Source organism: Ptychodera flava, assembly GCF_041260155.1.
Source record: "Ptychodera flava strain L36383 chromosome 23 unlocalized genomic scaffold, AS_Pfla_20210202 Scaffold_23__1_contigs__length_28996876_pilon, whole genome shotgun sequence".
NCBI classification, from domain to species: Eukaryota; Metazoa; Hemichordata; class Enteropneusta; family Ptychoderidae; genus Ptychodera; species Ptychodera flava.
Window position 1 is genome coordinate 4,840,990 of NW_027248277.1, and position 24,951 is coordinate 4,865,940.

General features: G+C 39.0%; 4 protein-coding genes across 7 annotated transcripts in view; 1 reads left to right on the top strand and 3 right to left on the bottom strand.

The window, feature by feature from the left end:
- The window catches only part of LOC139124030 (tripartite motif-containing protein 2-like), a 40,311-nt gene extending 20,245 nt beyond the window's left edge, over positions 1-20,066 (bottom strand). The window contains exons 1-2 of the mRNA XM_070690166.1: positions 19,986-20,066; positions 9,114-9,407 (exon numbers count right to left, since the gene is read on the bottom strand). Of these exons, the coding sequence (XP_070546267.1) occupies positions 9,114-9,407; positions 19,986-20,034 (343 nt within the window). The 5' untranslated portion in view covers positions 20,035-20,066. The remainder of the gene's footprint in view (positions 1-9,113; positions 9,408-19,985) is intronic.
- On the top strand, positions 65-5,579 carry LOC139124010 (uncharacterized). Of its 4 annotated transcripts, none has more exons than XM_070690144.1 (3): positions 65-384; positions 2,047-2,184; positions 2,674-5,579. In XM_070690144.1, the coding sequence occupies exon 3, from the start codon at positions 2,831-2,833 to the stop codon at positions 4,397-4,399; it is 1,569 nt and encodes a 522-aa protein (XP_070546245.1). In that variant the 5' UTR covers positions 65-384; positions 2,047-2,184; positions 2,674-2,830; the 3' UTR covers positions 4,400-5,579. The 4 variants fall into 4 exon arrangements, with proteins under 4 accessions (XP_070546245.1, XP_070546243.1, XP_070546242.1 ...); XM_070690142.1 differs by having other exon boundaries at positions 65-370; XM_070690141.1 differs by lacking the exon at positions 65-384 and adding an exon at positions 566-1,212.
- LOC139124280 (uncharacterized) lies at positions 15,291-19,663 on the bottom strand. The gene is made up of 2 exons (XM_070690421.1): positions 19,305-19,663; positions 15,291-19,027 (listed from the first exon to the last, which is right to left on the bottom strand). The coding sequence occupies exon 2, from the start codon at positions 18,135-18,137 to the stop codon at positions 15,291-15,293; it is 2,847 nt and encodes a 948-aa protein (XP_070546522.1). The 5' UTR covers positions 18,138-19,027; positions 19,305-19,663.
- A 143-nt stretch (positions 20,067-20,209) lies between the features above and the next one.
- On the bottom strand, positions 20,210-23,131 carry LOC139124338 (enolase-phosphatase E1-like). Its single transcript, XM_070690477.1, has 3 exons — positions 22,336-23,131; positions 20,999-21,469; positions 20,210-20,370 (listed from the first exon to the last, which is right to left on the bottom strand). The coding sequence occupies exons 1-3, from the start codon at positions 23,129-23,131 to the stop codon at positions 20,210-20,212; spliced, it is 1,428 nt and encodes a 475-aa protein (XP_070546578.1).
- Positions 23,132-24,951: the final 1,820 nt, after the last annotated feature.

The following is a 24,951-nucleotide window of genomic DNA, read 5'->3' on the forward strand; positions in this document are numbered from 1 at the left end:
GGCGGGAAAGGTCCGCGACCTTTGACTTATTAGGTATACGTGAACGGCCTCACCCCTGTAGACAACAATTAATGTTATCTACGCGGTACCGCACACTGTCCATATCTTCTCTGTAGGAAAGGTTTGTGCCAAACGTGCAAAGTTTAAAAGTACCTGCCCTACATATATTTTGTATGGGTAATACGATTGACAACCTCATTCATGTGCCGTTTTTACCTGATGAACCGAAGAGGATACAAGTTTGTGAATTCGCGTAGGCCTACTACTGGCAGCCTGCTCGGCCAAATATTCTGCTGATCTAACAGCGCTACACATTGTCCGCAGTGATACACACTGGCTGGGTCGCGGTCGAAGACGTTTGATTGTGAAGGTAAGTCTCTCACCGTAAGTATTCGATCAACAATGGGTCATAATACTTTATACCCTTGACTTTGTTGAATGTTATGTGCAAGGGAACTCGTGTATTCAGCGTTATGTATTATAATTACGTACGTGTTTACGTCGGAACATTTTCCACTTTGTTCGTCAATGAACCTCGCGATCTGACAGTGGAATACTAGTTTAGGAATTTTCAGAAAGCTATGACGATGCATAAATAATTGAACTGAGAAGGCAACACAAGTTAGGTCAGTCATAGACTCCAAAAAACGAGCGCGGTAAAATTTGGGAGCAACGTTTTTCTTTTGAGACGCACTCTGAGTTGTGCACATTCTTGATCGTAGTGAGACGCACTCAGAGTTGTGCACATCATTCTTGATCGTAGCATACCCAATTAGTCATGGAATATCCTTTTACCAGCCGAAAGTTTGGCATTGTCCGACTGGTAGGGGGTGTAGTTCAAGGCTACTCCACTTGTTGTGTGGGGGAGGTGGCATTCAACATACGCGATGACGTTGCACGGGCGGAAGACACCTACAATGTATGTACTATCACTCAGCGGACTTGCGTTTCCCAGTTAAAGTTAGCGATTCGAAGCCATGTTTCATTCACGTTTCCAAGCCATTCTCTTTTCGGAGGTGCTTCAATTGTTCACACTTGATACTAAAATGTCAGGAGAAAACAATAATTACCCGAGGACAAAACGCTTTTATCTTTCTTATGTCGCGGCTTCGGAATCAAAATGGCGGACGCCAGTGGTTCATGCGTGTGTATGCCGTATACATCTGCGGTGTTGTTTTGAATCAGGCCGAATTCGAAAAGACAGTTGTTATGGTAGGGCAAATATTATCATGTAGCAATTACTAACGCGTTAAACGCTACTCGGGGTAAAACAATTCATCAGAGTTTCCAAAACATTGCAAAATATGCTTTGTTCCGAATAGCTGCAGTACATGCAGTAGCCCGGGACTTTGCCTGAGTATTTGGGCTATGTTGTGAACTGTCCGCAGCCTGGATATCGTTTTACGTTGGCGGTACTAGTGCCTTTGGGGGTGAAAAAAATGATTGTATTAATTTTTTTTCAAAATGTTATTGTTAAAAAAAAGACCATTCTGGATATTATTTAATTTTGTTAAAGAAAAATTTTAGTGTAATTCGCCTTCAGTCTATTAATGCCATGAATGACATGGTCACCACCATGGATTTTTACTGGAAAAAAATATATGCAGCAGAGACAGTCAGACTTCCACATTTTGTGGTATTATTTTTTTATTTTTCGTGAGAACTGATGACTCTTCATGAGATACAAGCACTTAAATATGATTCTGTACCTGTTCTATTTCTTGACAAAAGGAAACCAGCAAAATTCTATGTTATAGCTTTCAATTTTTGCTGGATGTAGGGGCCTACTACTGTTTTGGCTGACCAATCTTTCACTTTTAATTTCAAGTATAATCATTGTATCTTGAGTTCACTAATTGGTAAGCTCAACCGTAAAATTTGAGTAACTTGATTTTATTTGTTGGTATGCTATTAAAAATTTCTTTGCTCGGGAACATTGCAAGGCAACCTTTTACATAATTGACAAACACTTTCAATAATGATGTGAACATTTTTTGTTTTGCACTTTCACATGCTTGTGTCTCACTCCATATGATTTTTTTACAGATAAAATGGAACACAAAGAGTCATGCTATGAAATACTTGATAGAGGGCAAAAAAGGGAATACCTGTGCAAGATTTGTGGGCGGACACTGTCACGGAGAGAAAGGATTTTGTCTCATCTTGTCAGTGCTCATGGAAAAAGTAAGTCATTTCTGTTTCTATCTTGAAAACAACAGGAAATGAAATCAGTCTGTTTTGCAATATTCACACTAGAATGTTTGCTTTTTCATTGCCAGTCTGCTAAAGGGTTTTTTTATCTCCTGCAGTTCAGTCAAAACAAACTGAAGTACCTTGAAACAATCAAAACCCTACACACATCAAGTAATGTTAGGTTTGCTCTGAATGCAACCTCCTTAAATTGCTAATGCTTTATTTCATATTATTTACATATCCTTGATATGTTGTTATCAATTTTAAGTAAGGTTTTATCTAACTCAAGCTGTCACGGGCAAGCACATTTTGTTTTGCAACAAGGAAACCAACCATGGCACACATATGCAATCACTTATCAAGTTGATGGATATAACAACCAGTCTTAGGATAATATATATCTTTTATTCGCAGCAGGGATGTGGGAAATTAACAGGCCAAGATCAATACTATACTATTATCATCTTACCCTTTTGACAGGTCCAGTAAAACCAGTGAGGAAATTGTACTTGACAGACCCAACCATTCCCATTCCAAAACGCACCCTTATGAGAAGACGAGCAGCCTTAGCGAAAATTCAGATAAACATCCTCACGGAAGCTGTGAACAACGTGTTGGCCCACTCTTTGATGGTGAAATGGTGAGAAATGAACATGAAATAGATAATGTTGGCAGCCCTATTTTAAGCACATGTGCAAACAATGAAATGGATACTACCTCTGATGATACTGAGCAATCTTTGCAGGTAAATTGTATCACAGAAGACCACACTACTGCTTCTGACATTCATGAAAATTTTCTGTTATCTAATGATGAGCCCACTGACAGTACATGTGCATCATCTGATATTTCATCTGACAATTCCTGGAGTGACATTGAGACAGAATCTGATGATGATACTGAAGATTCAAATGACAGTTCTGGAGATGAATCATTGACATGTGATGCACCTGAACTGACTGACACAGAAGTACAACTTACTTGTATTCTCAGTTATATTTTCCGCCATACTTTGTCTGGTTCTGCATCCAAGGACCTACTGAAGCTTTTGGACATGATTTGTCCAGAATCACCAGTTTTGAAAAACATTAAGTATGACAACCTATGGGAAATGGCAAGTAAAACAAACTACACAGTTCAACACTACTGTGTACTTTGCAACCATCTGTATCCGAGTGATCCTGATATTTTCCAGTGTAATGAAAATGACTGTGAAGGGCTGCGTTACAAAGGCCCATATTCTAGCCAAATGAAAGCAAATCGTCAACCAAGATGTTACTTTATTATAGCTGATATTGGTGCTCAGTTAAAGAACATATTGGAAAGAAAAGGTGTGTGGAGCCTGATTGAAAAGTCTAAACTTCATACAAGAAGTAATCAGCAACAAAACAAAATAGCTGACATTACAGATGGAGAGTTCTATCGCAAACTTTCACAACCTGGTCAATTTTTGTTTGGAGAAAATAATATAAGCACCATTTTCAACACTGATGGGGTGCCGCTGTATACATCCACAGGTGTGAAGCTGTGGCCAGTTTTTCTTGCGATAAATGAACTACCCCCAGGACACAGGTTTTCTCGTGATAATATGATATTGGCTGGTATTTGGCAGGGAAAAAATGCGCCACCTTTCAGAGAGTACATGAATGCCATTGGTGTGGAAATAGGAAACTTATATAAACATGGACTAGTGGTTGATCCACATGATGTAAAGGGCCAAAAGAATGTTAAGGTTGCCATTATTCTCGGTTCTATGGACCTACAAGCAAAAGCGTATGTGATGAACATGACCATGCATAATGGAGAATCTGGATGCATAACCTGTAAGGAAAAAGGTCTCGTTGTAAAGCAAGGAAAAGGACATGCTCGATGCTATCCATATCGTCCACCAGGTCAAAGGGAAGACATGCGTACAACGGAAGGGCTGATTTGTGCAGCAGCTGTAGCAACTCGGTCCAACAGAGTTGATGGAATATGTGGACAAAATGGTTTAGCCTTGTATCCAGAATTGGATCTTGTAACTGGATTAGTCCCTGATTACATGCATGGTGTCTTGCTTGGTGTCACTAAAAACCTCATGTATAAATGGTTTTCCGCAACACAATCTAAACAGCCATTTTTCGTAGGAAAACGCATTAAGAAATATCAAAGAGACTTCAGCATATTCAACCCCCCGACTATATTGAAAGACTTCCGAGAGATCTAGAAAAACACTACAACCATTTTAAAGCCACCGAACTTCAATCGTGGCTTTTATTTTATAGCCTGCCATGTTTGAATGGTATTCTACCACAACAGTATCTCAAACACTTTGCTTGTCTTTCTGAAGCTATCCATATTCTTTTGCGAGATAATATGAGTTTAGATGATTTACATCTTGCTGAAAAACATCTTGATGTTTTCTATAGAGATTTTGAAAATCTTTATGGTCGTGGATCATGTGGCTTAAATGTGCATAACATCGGATATCACCTTGTTTATTATGTACGTCAGTGGGGTCCTCTCTTCGGATGGAGTTGTTTTGGTTTTGAGGATTGGAATGCTAGTTTACTCCAGTCTGTTCATGGATCAGGAGATGTAACAAGACAACTGTTGGTAAAAAGGATGCACAAGCCCAAATCAATGCAGTTGACTGTGGTAATTGGTCAAATTTACAAGCGCAGTCTTTTTTCAGGACCCTGCAGAATAAGGGCAAGGCTTGGAAATCTCTGAAAAATGCTGAAAACTGTTTAGTTGCTGGTGGAATACTCAATTCAAAATTCCTACAAAATGACCCAAAACTGCAGTTTATTTTGACAAAAACAAATGCTTCTTCTATCACAGTCTTAAAGAAGGTCCATAGAGTACAGCTAGGATCTCAGAAATTCTATTGTAAAGATTACAGTAGAATGAAAAGGCGTACAAACCATATTATCCTCAAAACAAATGGTGACATAGCCAGCATAGAATATTTCCTGTTAAATAGTGACACCAACATGGTTTATGCAATTGGACAAAGCTTGGAAATTAATCCAGACTGCTTTATATTGAGTGATGTAGGCCATCATATCATAAAGGTTGATCATACCATAGACACTCTTGTATTTCCAGTTGAGGAAATGAGTGAAAAACTGTTCTTCATTAATGTAAATAATATGACATATGTCACAAGGCTACCAAATTTCTCTGGTCATGGGGTTTTTAAGTAATATTGTGATACTCTTCATTGCAAATCAGCCTTACAGTAATAGCTAACAATTCAATTAATACTAATAAAAGTAACGTCAGTGTAGTTGACGAACTTTCACATTACATCTTCTGCCTTTAGTCACAAGTGGCTTCTTTTCTGGAAAATTTCGCTTATCCTATGGATTTGAAGCAAATAAATTGTTAATTACAATACTGAACATCTATTAAGTTCTCCAAGAAATGGTGTCATTATGAAGCAATTTTTTCTCTGGTAATCTTATCATCCATGTATAACTTTAGCTATAAAGTGTCTAATGTATAAAAATTTTGTTGAAAAAGCTATGTCAAACAACAAATATGATGAATATGGAAAATTCCGTAACATCATGGTAACCTAGTCTAAGGGGTCACAGAAGGTTGTTATTACAATGATTAAACTTTATAATGACTATAATACAGTTATCATGACAATGATGAAACATGGTCACCGTTGTCATAATTCTGCCCTGAGCATGGTCGAGCATGGTCACCATTGTCAAGTTATCACTCACAGAAATTTTAAAATCTGCTATGACCATGGTCATAGCAGATTACCATGGTCAATTTTGGCAATGGGTGGCACAAAATTTAGCTGTGAACATGGTCAAACATGGTCAACATGGTCTATTTTGGCAATGGTGGCACACAATTTAGCTGTGAACATGGTCAAACATGGTCACCATGGTCAATTTTGGCAATGGTCATGCCATGACCATGGTCACCATGGTCCATTTGGCAATGGTTTCTCAAGTTTTACAGACCATTGTCAATCACCATTGTCACATCATCGACAACCATGGTTAACCATGGTTGTCGATGAAAAACCATGGTACCATGGTTAACACGACAGCGGGGTTACCACCTGCACTAAAAGTAAATTGCCACACCCACCCTCTTTAAATAGGGAGGCAACCTCAATATAAATAGTCACTTTTTTAGACACCGTGGTGCGAAGCACCAAAGGTGTCCTTTGTCGCCACAATGTCTGTGTGTGTGTCCGTCTGTCCGTCCGTCCGTCCGTCTGTCCGTCCGTCTGTCCGTAGACAGATTTTGTTCCACTCATAACTTAAGAATCCTTAGGTCCAATGTCATGCAATTTGGTATTTGGTATTATCATGATGAGACTTAGATCTGATTAGATTTTGGTGGGTGTGGCTTATTAATTAATTGCTCATTTGCATATTTTATGACTTTTTTGCCATAGGGCTATATCTCAAGAAATATTGAACCAAATTTGATGTGACTGTACACATACTTAATTAGTCCCCACGGACACCGTCCGGGGGGACTTATAGGTTTGGTCATGTCCGTGCGTCCGTCCATCCGTCCGTCCGTGCGTCCGTCCGTCCGTTCACGCAGATATCTCAGAGACGCCTGGAGCGATTTCGTTCAAACTTGGTACAAGGATAGTACTCTACCTCATACAGGTGCACGTCGATTTGTTTTACAATGCGATCTAATTTGGCCGTGTTAGAGGACTTTTTAGTTTTCACCTCCATAGACTCCCATGTATAAGGCAGTCCATAGACTCCCATGTATAAGGAAGTCCATAGACTCCCATGTATAAGGCAGTCCATAGACTCCCATGTATAAGGAAGTCCATAGACTCCCATTTATAAGGCAGTCCATAGTTAAATAATAACACATGAGAGCGAGGGACATGTATATCGCTGAACACAGAAATTGCATATCTAATTGCATATCTAACATATCTAATTTTGAGCGAGCCAATGAGCTAGAGGTCTGATTTTTGGTATATAGGGATAACTTAGCAATACAATTTTTTTGACAAAATGTCACGTGACCTTGGTGACCTTTGACCTCAAATATACATATTTGTCCAAAACTCAGTAACCACAAGTGCTACACCCTTCATATTTGGTATGATGGGACACCTTATGAAGCCACATATTGTACCATCATTAATTATGCACATATCTAATTTTGAGCGAGCCAATAGAGCTAGAGGTCTGATTTTGGTATATAGGGATAACTTAGCAATACAATTTTTTTGACAAAATGTCACGTGACCTTGGTGACCTTTGACCTCAAATATACATATTTGTCCATAACTCAGTAACCACAAGTGCTACACCCTTCATATTTGGTATGATGGGACACCTTATGACGCCACACATTGTACCTCATTAATTATGCACATATCTAATTTTGAGCGAGCAAATAGAGCTAGAGGTCTGATTTTTGGTATATAGGGATAACTTAGCAATACAATTTTTTTGACAAAATGTCATGTGACCTCGGTGACCTTTGACCTCAAATATACATATTTGTCCATAACTCAGGAACCACAAGTGCTACAACCCTTCATATATGGTATGATGGGACACCTTATGATGCCACATATTGTACCTCATTAATTATGTGCATATCTAATTTTGAGCAAGCCAATAGAGGTAAATATATGATTTTTAGTATGTAGGGATAGAGTATAGGATAGAAATTTTTTGACAAAATGTCATGTGACCTCGATAACCTTTTACCTAAAATACACGATTATGTCAATAAATAAGTAACCACAAGTGCTATGTCCTTTATATTTAGTAGGATGGGAGACCTTATGACAACACATGTGCTTTACCTCGTTAATTATGCCCATATATAATTTAGGGCAAGCCAATAGAGCTAGAGGTCTGAATTTTGGCATATATGGATTAATTAGCAATACAATGTTTTATTTTCAAAATGTCACGTGACCTTTGATGACCTTTGACCTTGAATATGCATATATATGCATAACTCAGTAACCACAAGTTGGTCTTTACGCTTCAATTTTGATAGGATAATAGACCTTAAGATGTCACATCTTGTACCTCATTTATTATGCACATATGTATTTCTTGGCTGGCCAATACAGCTAGAGGTCTGATCTTTTTTCCCGATTTAGAACCATAACTTAGACATGCCTCTTGTTTCAAATTGGGAACAATGACATAGACCTATGTGTCCATAGATCTGAACATATACACTCCAGTGATACTTCTTAATGACCTCATTTCCCTGCCCCATCAAGACTAATACTCCTATTACAAGTGGGGACTATGTCATTGTCAATGACTTGTTACCCTATAGCATAACTATGGTAAAAGTTTAGTAAGTTTGGTTAATTCCAAAGCACATTCTGAAAGTACTCTTCTGGAATATACAGAATATTATCTCACATAGTAAGTGTCTGAATGTTATTCTGAATTGTATTCCAAAGCACATTCTGAAAGTACTCTTCTGAAATTTCACATTCTTTGCCACTGCACCATCTTCCAAATACATACTGATGACCCACGGTGTCCACTCAAGTCTCACTTTGATCTTAGTACCATGCATGATCATTTAATACACAGCTTTAATTGTAGTTGTGACTGGACTAATAGTGTTTCATCCAGGATGTCATTAAACGGAAGGGGGGGGGGATATTTTCCCCTTTACCAGAAAATTTAGGGGGATCCATCAGTTCATGTGTTCGAACTACTTATAATATATCTCTAAGGTATGACTGGTACCATTTCATGGGGGGGGGGGGGCTGGTCCCCCCCTGTCAAATTTTACTAACTGCCAACATACCATGGGGGGGGGGCAAATTTACATAGGGGGTGCTAACGTAACGTATCAAAAGAGGGGGAATCCCCAACCCCCTGTCTAGATGAAACACTGGACTAATGTTAGTAATCTAACACATAAAATCAAACACTCCTTAATACCTTTCTTTCCTTGTTTCTTCAGATCAGATTGTTCCAATTGATGTTCTAATGCCGCTACTTTGTCCTGAAGTTCCTTGATCAGCTTCTGGTTCTGTTCAAGTTCACTCTGTAATTTCTCTCTCTCCATACTGTTCCCAATACGTTGACTGACCAATGACTGCTCAGTACTGTCTAACTTCTGTGTCAGTTCCTCACATCTCTCTTTCAAGGTACCCTTCTCTTCCTTTGCCTCCTTCAGTTGAGATTCTAGAGTTTCCCTTTCCATCTCAGATTTAGATTGGATATCTTCAGTGGCTGACAGCAACAAAAAGTGGACACATTTAAACCAACAGTAAGTGTGAAACACTTATATTATCACATGCATAAGCCATGTTTATCACCTCTGAACAATAAATACCAGGATTTATGCTTTGGACATTCACATCGGGACAATTAAACCTCGTCTATATCATACATTTAGGTGCATCGTAAGTTTTTTTGTGTCAAATTTTTTGATACGCTTGTCAATGTAAACAAATAGCTCATATTTCTCGCATGATCAAAATTTGTGTCTACGTGAACATACCGTACAAATCAGTCATGATTATTAGAATACGACAAAATACATTAACTTGGCAGATTCTGAGTCCTTGTGTTTGAGTTTTGTTGCCAACATGGGGGTTCACATTCGTATAAACCCCACTGCCACCGGAACTTTTGACGCACAGAGTACACTTTTATGTGGTAGACATACAGTTTCAACTACACTGCAACAAGGGAACGGGGTTATGTGGCCTTCGTTCAGGCCACATGCTGAGCCTCCAAAAGTTGTGTAATGAAATCAATACTTCCATAGACTACATACGACAATAATAATCCTCGAGCAATGAAAACAGAAGAGTGTAATGCCTGCATATTCCTAAGGAATTATGTGAATTGTTTTTGGAAATAATGAACCTGTAGCTTGTCGCATTGCTGTGGATTTAATTGATTAAGGTAGAACACGCCTTGGAGACAAATTGTCGGATGTACTCCATTTAATATATCCAACATTCTTTTCTGATCTACCACTTGTTGGGGCTCATTTTAAAGGTCTTGGAGAAAGAAAAATAATCAACATCTTAGTTTTTCAAAAATCCAAAGTTTAATTCCCCCATTGAGTAATAACACCGCATGGCGACCATTTGAATATTTGAATATCGCAAAAATCGCAAAATGTTGGGTAACTCGTATTGCTAGTTCCAAACTTTGCATGGTGATCCCAGATTTTCATTGTTGTTTTGGTAAGAGAACGGTCAAAAGTCTTTAACTTTTGAGGCACGACTAACTTAAAAGCATTTAAACCTGAGGGTCAGGTGTGATGTTACAGGCTGTCTATGCTTTTGTGATTCAGAAGATTTTTGGTGTGGAAAAATAGCGTAACTTTGTCTGAGGTAAATTTCTAGGCCTATGCTATCTTTGGAAATCGTGTATAACTTTGCAGAAGGTACGTGCTGACAGAGATGTCTGGCATTTGCTGCGTTCTCAATACATGTACTAGGTGAATGTCATGTTCCTCGGTCAAGGGGTTGACAGCTCTCCCATGACGTATTGATATTACCCAAAAAGTTGTTCAAAGCTTAAATGTGGAATTGTTATGGAAAACTACTTGTATTTTGAAAAAAATAATGAATTCTTGGCTTGTGAATATGATAAGTATATTATTTCCAAATATATTTTCTTCATTTAGGTTGGAAAATACAGTGACCACTCGTATTTGACTCATGGTTGTACAGTCATTACATCACTCCTGTTTCCCTTCGCGAAGAACGAAGAAAAATATTTGGGAACAATATCAATATAATTATCAGTGTTGGTATTAATGAGATGGTGTGATTGCCAAAGCCTTATCGAATAAAACAAGTCTGAGACGAGTTCTTGTATACTGATCTGATGTCACTTCTGGTTTATTACGATGACAAACACTAAGTTGTACATAGACGATTGTACCGTTGAAAGTGATGTCTACACGTTTCGAAGTACCAGAAATATAAGACCATAAAAGACCGTAAAAACTGGAATACAATGCGAAAATACGATGTGTCAAAAACATACTAATTAAAGTACAATCACAAGAAAGCGACGATGATTCAGTTGAAAACTGATTTGCAAACGAAGTCTTGTAATTTGATCAGACAAAGGATCGAACAGTCAAGTGCATGGATCATATACACTGCACTTGTCTGGCTAATTCACGATGAAGTCAGGACTCAAATTAGTAAATTCTGAGCGAAAATACACTGCAGGTAAATTCTATTCATGACAAATACCACATGAAATGTATATTTACCTCGCTGGCGACCTGTAAGGCCTTGGAATCAGGAAAATTCCGATACGAGGAGAAAGTTTGACGAGTTCAAAGTTTCTTTAGCTTTCTCTGTCCCGTAGTGGCAGAAAGCGTAGGAATACAGTACAAATCTGAAGTAAACCACGTGTATCATCTTTGACACGGATTAAGTTACGAAGTACGACAATCTGTTTCTGAAAAATTCTTATTCAATTTCAAGCATCAATTTCTGAGTAAAAATGAGAATCTAACACATCGAAACCCATATAGAAAATAGAACTAATTTCTTAGAGGCGGCTTTGTCCGCAAGGAAAGAGGTGAAATGGTGCTTGCCTGTGCAGCGCCCTCAACATGACTGCCCTGTTTTCTTTCTTTTTTATTGATGGCAGTCACACTCCCCCCCCTTGAAAATCACTTTGATTTTCCAACACAAATTTTCAAACTACATGACAGTGAATTTTTTCAAACTTGATGCAGCCAGAGATCTGTCTGGCTCCCACTCACTGTGAGTTAACTTACCTTAAAATTCATCCTGGTCAGCGTTCTCAATGAGTAAAACAAGCTTATGTATGGGTCTTTCTAAAATTACCTCTTTGTTCAATCTCTTACCTTGTTTCGATAGGTGACGATCACCCATGAGAATTTTCACGCGACGGATCAAACCGTCATCATCACATAGAGTTTCAATCACTCTTGCTAACTTCCATTGATTTCTGAAAGCATCATCCTCCCTAAGGAGCACTACATCTCCTACCTTAAGATTTCTTTTCGTGTCTTGCCACTTCTTTTTGGCTTGAAGGTTCAACAAATATTCCTTCCGCCATCTTGACCAAAATACATTAGCGAGATACTGAACTACGCGCCATCTCTTTTTGGCGTACAAGTCTTCTTTGACGAAATTCCCTGGAGGTGGTAGAATCACATCCGTTTCATGGTCAAGAGTTTGTTTGGGGTGAGAGGTGTAGGTCCAGTAGGATCTTTCAAGTTCTCCACAGTCAATGGCCGACTGTTCACAATTGCCATGGCTTCGTACAGGAATGTGCGAAGAGCCGAGGTGTTTAGTCTTGTTCCATTTTGGTCCAAGATTCCTGCTAACACGCTTCTGACTGATTTTATCTGGCGTTCCCAGACACCACCCATGTGGCTAGCATGTGGGGAATTGAAGATGAAATCACACTGACGTCTGGATAACTCATCCTTAATCTTTCCTTCATCCATGGACTGTAATCCAACTTGAAGCTCATTTTTGGCTCCCACAAAGTTTGATCCTCGATCACAACGTATGTGTCTCACAGGACCTCTGATTGCGATAAAGATACGAAGACAATTCAGAAATGCATCTGTTGTCATTTCTTCTAAGATTTCGGTGTGTATGGCTCTCAGTGATAAACATGTGAAAATGATACCATATCGTTTTACCTCACTACGACGTTCCTTGACGATGAAAGGACCAAAGCAATCCATACCACAGTATGTGAATGGAGGCGAAGGTTCAAGACGATCTTTTGGCAAATCTGCCATTCTTTGAGTGTTGGCCTTTCCTCTGAACTTTCTACATTGAACACATTTGTAGATAAATGATTCGACTGCAGAACTACAACTTACTATCCAGAATCCACTTGATCTTATTTTGTTTACTGTCATGCCGCGACCCTGGTGGGCTACTTGTTCGTGACACCATTTGATGATCAGTGTTGTAACATGACTCCGACGAGGAAGGATGACAGGATGCTTGACGTGGTCAGGCATCGGAGATCTGTCAAGTCTCCCTCCAACTCTGAGTATCTGCTTGTCGTCTAATAAATATGGGCTCAACGGGAGCAAATGACTATTCCTCTTCACTATCTTGGTCTCTTTGCCTTCTAGGGTAGGCTTCTTCAAAGCATGTATTTCTTCAACAAACACTTCTTGTTGAGTCCACTTGACTATTGCCATGGTTGCTTTCTGTTTAGCTTCTCCTGGCGTAGCACTTTCTTGGTTTCTTTTCTTGGCGATGTATCTGTACAATACTGCAACCGCAGTTATTGCTCTATTCCAATTTGAAAATCTTTCTATACGCTCTATCATTGATGAAAATGTTTGCTGTGTAGTCGCTAACGTTCTCGTAGTCTTTAACTCTGGATCGTCTGCAGGAATATCCCTACTAGTGTGGCTGGGTGCGGGAAATTCCTTGTCCCATAAAAGGTTGGTCCCTTGAACCAATTCGAATGTATCATGTCCTTTACACCAAGTCCACGAGAAGAATGGTCTGCTGGGTTCTCTTGGTGCTGATATAATGCCATTGCTCTGGCTGAGATGATTCTTTGATTCTTTGTATGCCATTGGCCACAAATATGTGGAAGCGACGTGCATCCTTATTCAGATAGTCGAGAACTATCTTCGAGTCTGTCCAGAAGTAGTTCTCAATGGTTTCGTAATCTAATTCCCTTTTCAAGAAGTCACTGACTTGAACTGAGACGAGCGCTGTTTGAAGCTCTAATCTCGGAATTGTTACGGGTTTCAAGGGGGCAACTCTCGACTTCCCCATCACGAGTGAACAATGAATGTTGTCCTTACAATCGACAAGCCTTAAATAGGAGCTTTGTCCATAGCCTGTCAGGCTTGCATCCGAAAAATGGTGAAGCTCAATCTTCTTAACAGTTCCAAAACTGTCTGGTTTGAAACATCTTCTTATCTGAAGTTCATCTAATTCTCGAAGTTCAGAAAGCCATGATTCCCACTTCGGTCGTAAGTCATCTGGTAAGGGGTCATCCCATTCTGTTCCCTTCTTACACATTTCTTGTAGGATTCGTTTTCCTCGAAGTACGAAAGGGGCGAGAAAACCGAGTGGGTCGAATACTGAGGCTACCGCAGATAATATTCCGCGTCGAGTAGAAGTATGCTTCTTAACAACAGGCGAGAAGTGGAATGTGTCTGACTCGGCACACCACTCAATTCCCAGAGCTCTCTCTATAGGAAGTTCACTGAAGGATAAGTCTGGATCCTTGACATTCTTTGCACGCTTTGATATTGGTACAGATTCCATTGTGGTTCTGTCATTCGATATGAATTTGTGTAATCGAAGGTTTCCTTCTGCACACAGGTTGCGAACATTCTTAATTAGTTGAATGGCTTCTTGTGAGGACTCTAAACTTTCGAGTCCATCGTCTACCTAGAAATTTCTGGAGACAAAATTGACTGCTTTCTCTCCGTATTGAGGATTATCCTTTGCCACTTGTTTAAGTCCATAGTTTGCGCATCCTGGCGAGGATACAGCGCCAAAAAGGTGAACTTTCATCCTGTATGTGGCTGGTTTAGAGTCGAAATCACTATCTTTCCACCAAAGGAATCGAAGATAGTCTCTATCATCTTCATTTACTCTAAATCTGTGAAACATCCGTTCAATGTCACACATAATAGCCACATTTTCCTTTCGAAATCGGCAAAGTACACCGATCAGGGGGTTCATCTGATCTGGTCCCTGCAGTAAGTGGTCATTAAGGCTGGTTCCTCTAAATCGTGCACTGCAGTCAAATACGACACGAATCTTGCCAGGTTTTTTGGGGTGGTACACACCATGGTGGGGTATGTACCATGTTGATCCATCCTCCTGCTCTTGTTCATTAACTAACTCTGCATCTCCCGCTGTGATGATATCTTGCATGAATTGCATGTAGTCATTTTGGTATTTAGGATTCGACTTGAATCGACGTCTAAGGTACTGCAGTCGTTGTTCTGCCATCGATTTATTGTTCGGAAGTGGTGGTTTGTCTCGTTTAAATGGAAGTGGCATGGTGTAGAAACCATCCGTCTCCTTGGAGATGTTATTTTCAATGATCCTCATGAAACGAATGTCTTCCTGTGACATGGTAACATCTTCAGCTCGGGTTTCGTTAAAGTCTGATTCGAGTATTTGAAGTCTTAAAGGCATAACAAACGTCCTGTGGAAGATGCCCGTCTGTGTTGACACTGGGTTGCATGTTATCTGGTATTGTCTTCGTAAGTATTCGATGAGTTACACTGAAAACATCTTTATCGTCCTCGGACTGTGTTAGTTGTCCAACGATGCTCCATCCGAGGTCCGTTTCCACTGCGAATGGCTGATTGCCCTCCCTGGTAATGCAGCTGCGAGGTGCCAGGGCCTGTGGGCAATCATAACCGATCAGTAGACCTACTTCGCATTTCTTCAAAGGCTGTACGAGATGAGCAATTTGTCTGAGATGAGGCCATTCGTTGGCAATATCAGGAGTGGGTATGTGTGATTCCTCTACGGGAATATAATCAAGTGAATATGTTGTAGGTAGTGATATCACTGTGTGTGAATCAAATCCACGAACTCTGAGGTACGAATATCGTTGACAAGTTACTGCTCTGTTGCTTGTCGTCATAGTGGTTAATCTGAGATTAGTCGGTTCTGATGCTGTGTTCAGCTGTTGTCCAACGTGATTGAGTACGAATGTAGTATCTGACTGGGTATCCAACAGTGCATATACTAATATTTCTTTATTTGGTTCCTCATGGCTTGATATCCACACGGGAACAATCATTGACGAAATGGGTTTGCCTTGAGGACGAGTGACGCCATAGCAACCGGCTTTCTTTGTTTCACCGTTATCCTCTTTGTCAGGATCTTGCACTTGAGCAACATCATCAGCTTTGTTCGTGCGGGGCTTTGTCTTTGGAATGGACATTTTCTCTTCACTGTGCAAGCTGGTTGGATGCTTCTTACCGCATTTCTTACACTTGCAGCGAGCAGGGCAGTTCCTTGATAGGTGACTTTTACCCAAGCAACCAAAACAATAGCCGCCTTTCTTGACAAAATCTTGCCTTTCTGTCATTGGCTTTGCTTTGAATGCTTCACATTCTTGGATGGGGTGTCCATCTTTCTTACAGAACTGACATGATTCAGTATCTGTTGTCGGCTTTGATGAAGTGGATAAAGTGTGTCCACCTGGTTTTCGCTTTCTGGTCGTGCTATTTGAAGTTCCTTGTTGATCCTTGTCAGTTGATGGTCTCAGAGATCCGAGTGATGTTAATGGATCACATGCAATATCTGCCTCTTCCTGTATGAACCCAACAAAGTTCTCAAATAGCGGGTATGTATTTGTAAGTTTCTTTACCCTTGCGACCACTCGACTCCATCGAGTAACAACCCAATCGGGTAGCTTTTGGAGCATTTTTCTGTTTTCTCTCACATCATTCAAGACTGCTAGGTCTGGTATATCTTTCATGGCTACTTGACACTGCTTGAGAAAGTCTGAAAATTTTCGCAACGCCATGCTGTCCTTGCCTGAAATTCTTGGCCAGGTTTCTATCTTGTTTCTGAAAGCTTCTGTTACTGTGAATGGGTTTCCATACCTTTCGTTGAGAATAGCCTTAGCTTCTTCATATGCCTGTTCACTTCTTAGGAGAAAACATCCTCCTACGGCTTCTTTGGCTGGGCCTCCTAGATATTTTTTCAAGTAGTGGATTCTTTCAAGAGGTGGTACGCCGCGTAATTCAACTAAGGTGGTAAAGGATGATAACCAATCTGGATAGGCTAACGGGTCTCCTGTGAATATTGGTGGTTCAGGTGTTGGCAGTCGGCTCAATGATACAGATGAAGCCAAATTCTCAGCCAATACTTGTAGGCTGTCCTTGTTTAGCGTTGTATGTTGTTGTTTCCCTGTTTGATGGAATAAATTGTCCTTACATTTGTCTGAATCAGCAAATGCTGGTTTGGCTGGTTCTGTCTTTATAACTGGTGGAGGTGCTGTATAAGTTTTTGCTGGTGGGCTCACCGGTTCAGTTTTCACAATGGATGTTGGAATTGTAGCTGCTGGCTGTGGTGGTGGTGGTGGTACCGATGAAATTGGTGGGACTGTCTCCATCACTGGGGTGATATCAAGCAATTCTTCTCTCTCACAGGCTGCTACTTTGGCTTGCTCGACACGAAGTTCTCTCGCTATCTTCTGTCGCTCTAATTCTCGTGTTTTGCGCTTTATTTCTGCTTCTGCTTCAGCCTGTCGTCTTTCCTCTTCGGCCTGATATGTCTTCTCCCTGAGTTTCATCTCAGCTTGACGGGCCTTCTCTCTGAGCTCTAGTTGTTGTAACTCTTCTTCTCTGGCAGCTTCCTCTTCTCTCCCTTTCAGTTCTGCTTCAAGAGCAGCTGCTCTGATGGCAGCGGCCTTTCGGATCGATGATGTACTCGATCGGTTTGATGACCTTGAGTGGGAAGACATGTTTGACTCCGTATCGTGACAAAATATTTGGCCGATAGAGAGAACACTCTGAGTTTCTGCGCGTTCAAGGAGACGTCTTGCATGAACGATGACTTTATCAACACTTGAAGTCATGCGGTCAACAGCTTTCAAAATATCTTCGGCTGGTGTTGATGATATAGCCCGGATCTGATCGTACTTTTCCAGCATTTTAGTGTGACTTGCCTTAATTTCTTTCAAAAATGCATTGAGGGATTCCACAGACTTCTTATTTAATAGCTCTGGATGAGTAACATGTGGTAACAATTGGTCATGTGATTTCCAGAAACCTCTTGTGAGAACGAGCAACTTACCTTCTTTTGCTTTCATTGAAAGTATAGGCACCCGTTTTGATCTACGTAATCCAGGATCGCTTGCCGTATCTAATTTTGCAAGTTTAGAATCCATCTCTGGAACCTCTGATAATAAAGAAGTCTGAATAGTTTCAGTGTGCTTACCTTCATCGCCTGTAGGTGGCGCTGTTCCATTATTCTCTGCCATGATTGTATCCAGTTAATGAGCAAAGAGCCCGATTAAGATCAATGGCTGGAGTGAAATTTGATATACGTTTGTTGCCAAAATCCCAGGGGTATGTGCACGCAGGCAGTGATAAATTTTGACAGTGGCCAAATATCAATTTACAGAAAGGGTTAAAATTAGAAAATATGGGTTTCAATGAATGAGACACTCAGTAATACAGAAAGAATTGATACAATTGTAAAATCCTGAGAGTGTTCGTCTAATGTCTCAAACGTGAATTTATGTACTGTTTAGTATATCCACTTAAAGGGGCATCATATGGAATGCAACAGAAAATATTTAAAGTTTGCAGTGTCTTAATGTTATCAGTCTTAATGTGCAGAAAAGTTACACTTGTAGCTGTGTAAAGCAATAGAGTTTTGTGTTACTTTGATGTCAGAGTTCCGAGGTGATCAAATGTCAGTTCACTGGAATGCTTCAGCTGTTAGCTGGTCCTCAACTTCACGGCTGAATGTTCATTTCTTATAAACAATGGATGACTTGTGCAGCCAAAGTGTCCATGGCTACTACCGTAGAATACACAGTCGTCTGGTACAGCGGATGTAAAACCACTCAGCAATTCAAGGAATCCACTGGCCGTCTTCGGTTTCATATGGATGGAAGTTTACACACAATCCCACGACGAGTTGCATGCTTTCGAGTTGATTCTTTAGGTCCGAGTTTTTACTGTGATTGCCAAAGCCTTATCGAATAAAACAAGTCTGAGACGAGTTCTTGTATACTGATCTGATGTCACTTCTGGTTTATTACGATGACAAACACTAAGTTGTACATAGACGATTGTACCGTTGAAAGTGATGTCTACACGTTTCGAAGTACCAGAAATATAAGACCATAAAAGACCGTAAAAACTGGAATACAATGCGAAAATACAATGTGTCAAAAAACATACTAATTAAAGTACAATCACAAGAAAGCGAAGATGATTTCGTTGAAAACTGATTTGCAAACGAAGTCTTGTAATTTGATCAGACAAAGGATCGAACAGTCAAGTGCATGGATCATATACACTGCACTTGTCTGGCTAATTCACGATGAAGTCAAGACTCAAATCAGTAAATTCTGAGCGAAAATACACTGTAGGTAAAATTCTATTCATGACAAATACCACATGAAATGTATATTTACCTCGCTGGCGACCTGTAAGGCCTTGGAATCAGGACAATTCTGATACGAGGAGAAAGTTTGACGAGTGCAAAGTTTCTTCAGCTTTCTCTGTCCCGTAGTGGCAGAAAGCGTAGCAATACAGTACAAATCTGAAGTAAACCACGTGTATCATCTTTGACACGGATTAAGTTACGAAGTACGACAATCTGTTTCTAAAAAATTCTTATTCAATTTCAAGCATCAATTTCTGAGTAAAAATGAGAATCTAACACATCGAAACCCATATAGAAAACAGAACTAATTTCTTAGAGGCGGCTTTGTCCGCAAGGAAAGAGGTGAAATGGTGCTTGCCTGTGCAGCGCCCTCAACATGACTGCCCTGTTTTCTTCCTTTTTTATTGATGGCAGTAATCAGATGGTAATATTCTAATATTAACAATATCAGTATCTTCTATGTCACATGTAAATGGATGAATGGATGGTTATCTTTGACAGAGTGATTACCATACATGTCTAGGATGAGTGGTAGTGTGGCCATAAATCAGAAAGGATTACATGAGGATTAATATTTCACAAAATGTTTAACAATACACTCCTGGACAGATTATTATGGATACTAATCAGAATGTAGATGTTGGGTAATATTTTTTTGAATATCTAGTGATCTCAATGAGAAATACAAAGATAAACCACTAGTACTTACATTGTCTTTGTTCAGTCTGAGAACTACTATTAACTCTTCCTCTGACCATTGTGTCAGATTTCTGATCAGTGTCTTCGTCCTGAGATTATTTATATCAAAGTACAACAGTACGGTATATTTAATAGCCTGTACTTTCATTTGTTTCAATGAGATCAAGAATTTAATTTTTTCTATGATGAATAATATTCTATGAACAACTCGTTGACAAATTTTAAATGATTGTGTCATTCCTGTGTAGAAATTAATCTATATCTCTCCATTGATAATAATTTGAATTTAAATCCAGTACTTTTTTGTAAACTTACGTCAGTGAGTATCTCTTCATCATCTTCTCCCTCGATGACATCATGATACATTTTGACAGGTTCAAGTCCACCACCATCTCCTGAATGAAAAAAGGATGTATGAGCTAAGACAACTTGCTGCTATGAACCCTCTGTAAAATACCAGTTAATAATTGCTTACAAACGCTGGTTATGATTGTCAGTCAGACGTGTATCTAGGATTGATTATCTTTAATTAAAGTAAAAGTGTTATAACTGTGCAGTCTCTTGTTCTCTAATCCAGATTGGGAAGATCAACTGACTTAGGAATGCTTTCTCAAAGGAAAGAGAATCTCCTAGTTGGATTGATACAGCTACATTTCCAGAAACACCTGTTTAGACTCAGACAGTGCTGCAATATCATAAGGTAGGGGTTTCATCAGTTTACACTGATTAAGATGTACACTCTTTGTCCTATAACATACCCCTGAGTTATATCTGAGATGTCACATAATTCTTAAAGTGGACTTTTGTCATGAAATGTGAAGAATGCATTCAGTTATAATAAAGCGACAGTAAGTGAATGTTATCGTCATCCACTGAATTGTCAAAACTTGAGAAATGCAACATATTTACCACTGCTATTTATATATAGATATAAAATTTTCTGTTTATAGTCAGGTAGTTTCACCATTGATTGTAAACATAATCTTAATTTGCTTGTCAAGGTATGAAACATGGCAAACTTACTGTTTATGAAGAACAGTTCCAGTTCATCAAATCTGGCTTGGTCATATGTTGCTTTCAACTTGAGTTGTAATCCAACTTTGTCAGCCTCCTCTCTCATCTTATCAGTTATCAATAGTGGTTCAAATGAGTCAGGAAAACTACCAGATAGACATGTTTGTTTCAATCTGTACAAGTTATACAGAGTAGGTAGATCAAGTGAGATTGCCAAGGAATCTCTTTTGGTACTTTTGGTCACTGTTCCTTCTCCAAAGCTGTCCTTGCAGTTTTGATCTACTCTTTGGAGAGAAGTGTTATTTGCTATAGCCTCACTTTCTGTTTTGTCCATTTCTGCTTGGATCTTCTCCCATGCTGCTTTCAATTGCTCCTTTTTCTCCCTGACACTTGTCGTTTGGACTTGACTGTCAAGATCTCTCATTTGTTGCTGGTAGGATTCTTCATCTAGTCTAACATGTACCATGAAATCATCTGAATCTGGTGTAGAGACCAGATGAGAACATCATTTATTTAGTTAAAAGTGGCTGTGCAGTAAAGGTCAGTTCACTCTGAAACAGACTTTGTGGTCTTCATTCACAAACACTTTTTACTCAGTGCTTATAATTTGGACCTATGAGTGTGTTTCTTTGGTCCCATTGGGAGGAATATATATATATATATATATATATATATATATATATATATATATATATATATATATATTATATATATATATATATCATTATATATATATATATATATATATATATATATATATATATATATATATATATATTATATATATATATAATCAATCAATCATTATTTATATACATGTCCCTTGAATATGTTAAGCTTTACCCAAAAGTGAGGCAAAACAGAGTTAAGTGTACCGGTACACTGTATCACAGCCGACTCAGAGTCATATTTGTATTTAGACTTTTGTTGCCTTTGCATTGTATGAAATTCTTTGGCAAAAAAATGATCTGCCGGAAAAGAGGTGTACATACACCAGAAGATGTACAGGAGAATTGCCTGGCGAAATGTACGGGGATGGAAAATCAGGAAATCTTTACCCTACACATACCGGTACAGACACGTCAGTTACCACAAGCCGACAGGCTTATCAACAATTACAGTGGAAGCCTATGTGAAACAACACTATCATTCGTCTGTTGTTTGCCACGACTTTACTACAAGTACCGATTCTGAAGTAAATTTTGAAACATCTTTACAAACCAATTACACAAGTGTGATACCATTTAGATCAATGTCACTGTCCATTCTTTTCTAGAAACCATTAAAAAGGATAATATTCTCCTTTTTACTATAAATACCACCATTAACCATTATTCATCCATCACCTGTACTTTCTGTAATTGTTGTTAAATCTGATGGTGGTGGATTGCTTGGTTTGGTACTGATTTCTGTCATCCTCTGAGTTTTGTGTTTGGTCTGGTTTGTTTTTACTGGGCCACTTTCATTTCTTTCAGTCCTTCCAGGATTGGATTGTTTGTGCTGTCTACTTCTGATTTCTTTTCTTGGCACCTTGGGTTTTCTTTTTTTGTCACTTTCATGCATCTTCTTTCTTTTCCTGTGATATCCCTGTTGTGTTTGTTCTTTACTGGCACTTTCTTTTTTCAGAAATGTCTCACTCTGTTTGCTGTTCTTAGAAGTTCTTTTGTCTCTGACAACCAAAGATCGTTTTGTAATAATATCTGTTGTCTCCACACCTCCTGTATTTGAACTTTCAGGCTGTATTGCTGTGCCTTCACCATTCTCTGTGTCAGTGACCAACATCCCATGATGCACTGTTGCAGTGTCTGTAGTCTCAATACCTTCTGTGACTGACATCCCATGGTGCAATGCAGTAGCCTCTGTAGTCTCCATATCTTCTGTGACTGACATCCCATGGTGCAATGCAGTAGCCTCTGTAGTCTCCATATCTTCTGTGACTAACATCCCATGGTGCACTGCTGTAGTGTCCTTACCTTCCATGACTGACAACTCAGGGTGCATTGCTGTAATCTCTGTCCTCTCCATATCTTCTATAAAAGGCATCCCATGGTGCACTGCTGTAGTCTCTGTTGTCTCTCTATCTTCTGTTACTGATATCCCAGGGTGCTCTGCTGTAGTCTCTGTATCTTCTATTACTGACATCCCATGGTGCGCTGCTGTAGTCACTCTATCTTCTGTGACTGACATCCCATGGTGCAGTGCTTGGTAGTCTCTGTATCTTCTGTGGCTGACTTCCCATCGTGCACAGCTGCAGAGGCTGCAGTCTCCATGTCTTCTGTAGTAACTGTATCTTCTGTAATTCCATGGTACACTGTTGTGGTTTCTTTTGTTTTTATTCCATTTCCTACTGACATCCCTTGGTGTGTATCCTCATGTTTATCATTTCCTTTTTCCCTGTCTTTCCCATTTCCTTTATGCTGTCCTGATATATAATTTGTATATTGAAAATGTAATGTTAAAATCTACTTATGTCTGGTGCACCTTATCTTATCTACTGTACAGCTTATTCTGCTTATTCAAGGGTAGACTCTCAATATGTCGCATACAAGGATATGAAGTGTAATCTGTAGAATGTAATGTTTACCGTCTTAAATGCGTAATTCAGTTTAGATTGGTTTCTGGAGTTGGACTTATTGAAATTAAGTTAAGGTAGCATCATACCAAATAGACACTTTCACATTTTTTTTTTTTTTTCAGTTATAGAAGTCCCAAACCCCAATATAGTATATATATTTTCTGCAAGCTCTGTATTGGGGAATCAGACCAAGCACAGTACACAGTCATTATTTGCATAATAGTCACGTGACAAGTGTTTTGCTGAACCTTCCAAAAATCGGGTTTACCTCCCTTTAAGCGAACACGCTGCAAGATTTCCGGTTGTAATTTTTGCATTGGCAATGTCATTCAAATCTGTGTCTTGGATTTCCTTTTTTATTGCTTTTATTTTTTCGTTATACAATATTGAAGGTGTTAGACTATAGTGCTTTTCAAGGAATTGTGATTATTGGGCCATATAATTTGAATGGAGACTCAAAGGAAGAATTGCAAACAGCGATTTGAGGGGTATTGCTAGGGCTTGTCAATGCATAAATTTCAACTGCCGGTTGAAATCTTGCAGCTTTTTTGCCAGAAGGAGGAAAAACAGATTTTCGGAAGGTTCAGCAAAACGCTTGTCCCGTGACTATTATGCAAATAATGACCGTGTACTGTACTTGGTCAGATTTCCCAAAAATCAGGGCTTTCAGAAAATATATACTTTATTGGGGTTTGGGACTTCTATAAATCAGAAAAAAATAAAAATCTGAAAGTGTCTATTTGATATGTCGCTACCTTTAGTATATGACCAAAAAATGTATAGCTCTCAAATAATGTCAAATATATCACTTTAAACTGGCCTGGGAGACCTAAAAATGATCTACTATATCTAAAAAATCCAATGTGAATACCATTTTACAGTAACTTCAAAAGTCAGATTCAAATGTAATAGGCCTGAAATGTATTTCCCTAAAAATAAATGGTTCATCCCCGTCTAAAGCATCTATTTTGCTCATATGAAAGAGATTTGTGATTACATCAAAGTCTTACCACTTTCCTTGCAAAGATAAATTAAGACAACAGGGATGCCAACTGCATATTTATTAGATTAAAAAGCACCAAGCATGTGCTTTTGCTACATATGATCAAGAGAAAGGTATTACTATTTGAGAAAATGCTGAAAAAAGTTTTTAAGGGATTTGTAAAACACTAAATTTTTACGTGGTTATAATAATATGTTTTAAAAGTTTCCAATGGATTTTAGTAAATATAATAATAGCTTTTTACAAATAGAAAAGTGTGTAGCTAACCAAATCCCACCTTTGTTATTTCAAATATCAAGCTTTTTTTGTTTTCCTTGATGCATGCATAATAATTTCCCATTTATGTACCTCTCTCATGGAATCAGGGCTCCCTGTTCTATTCAT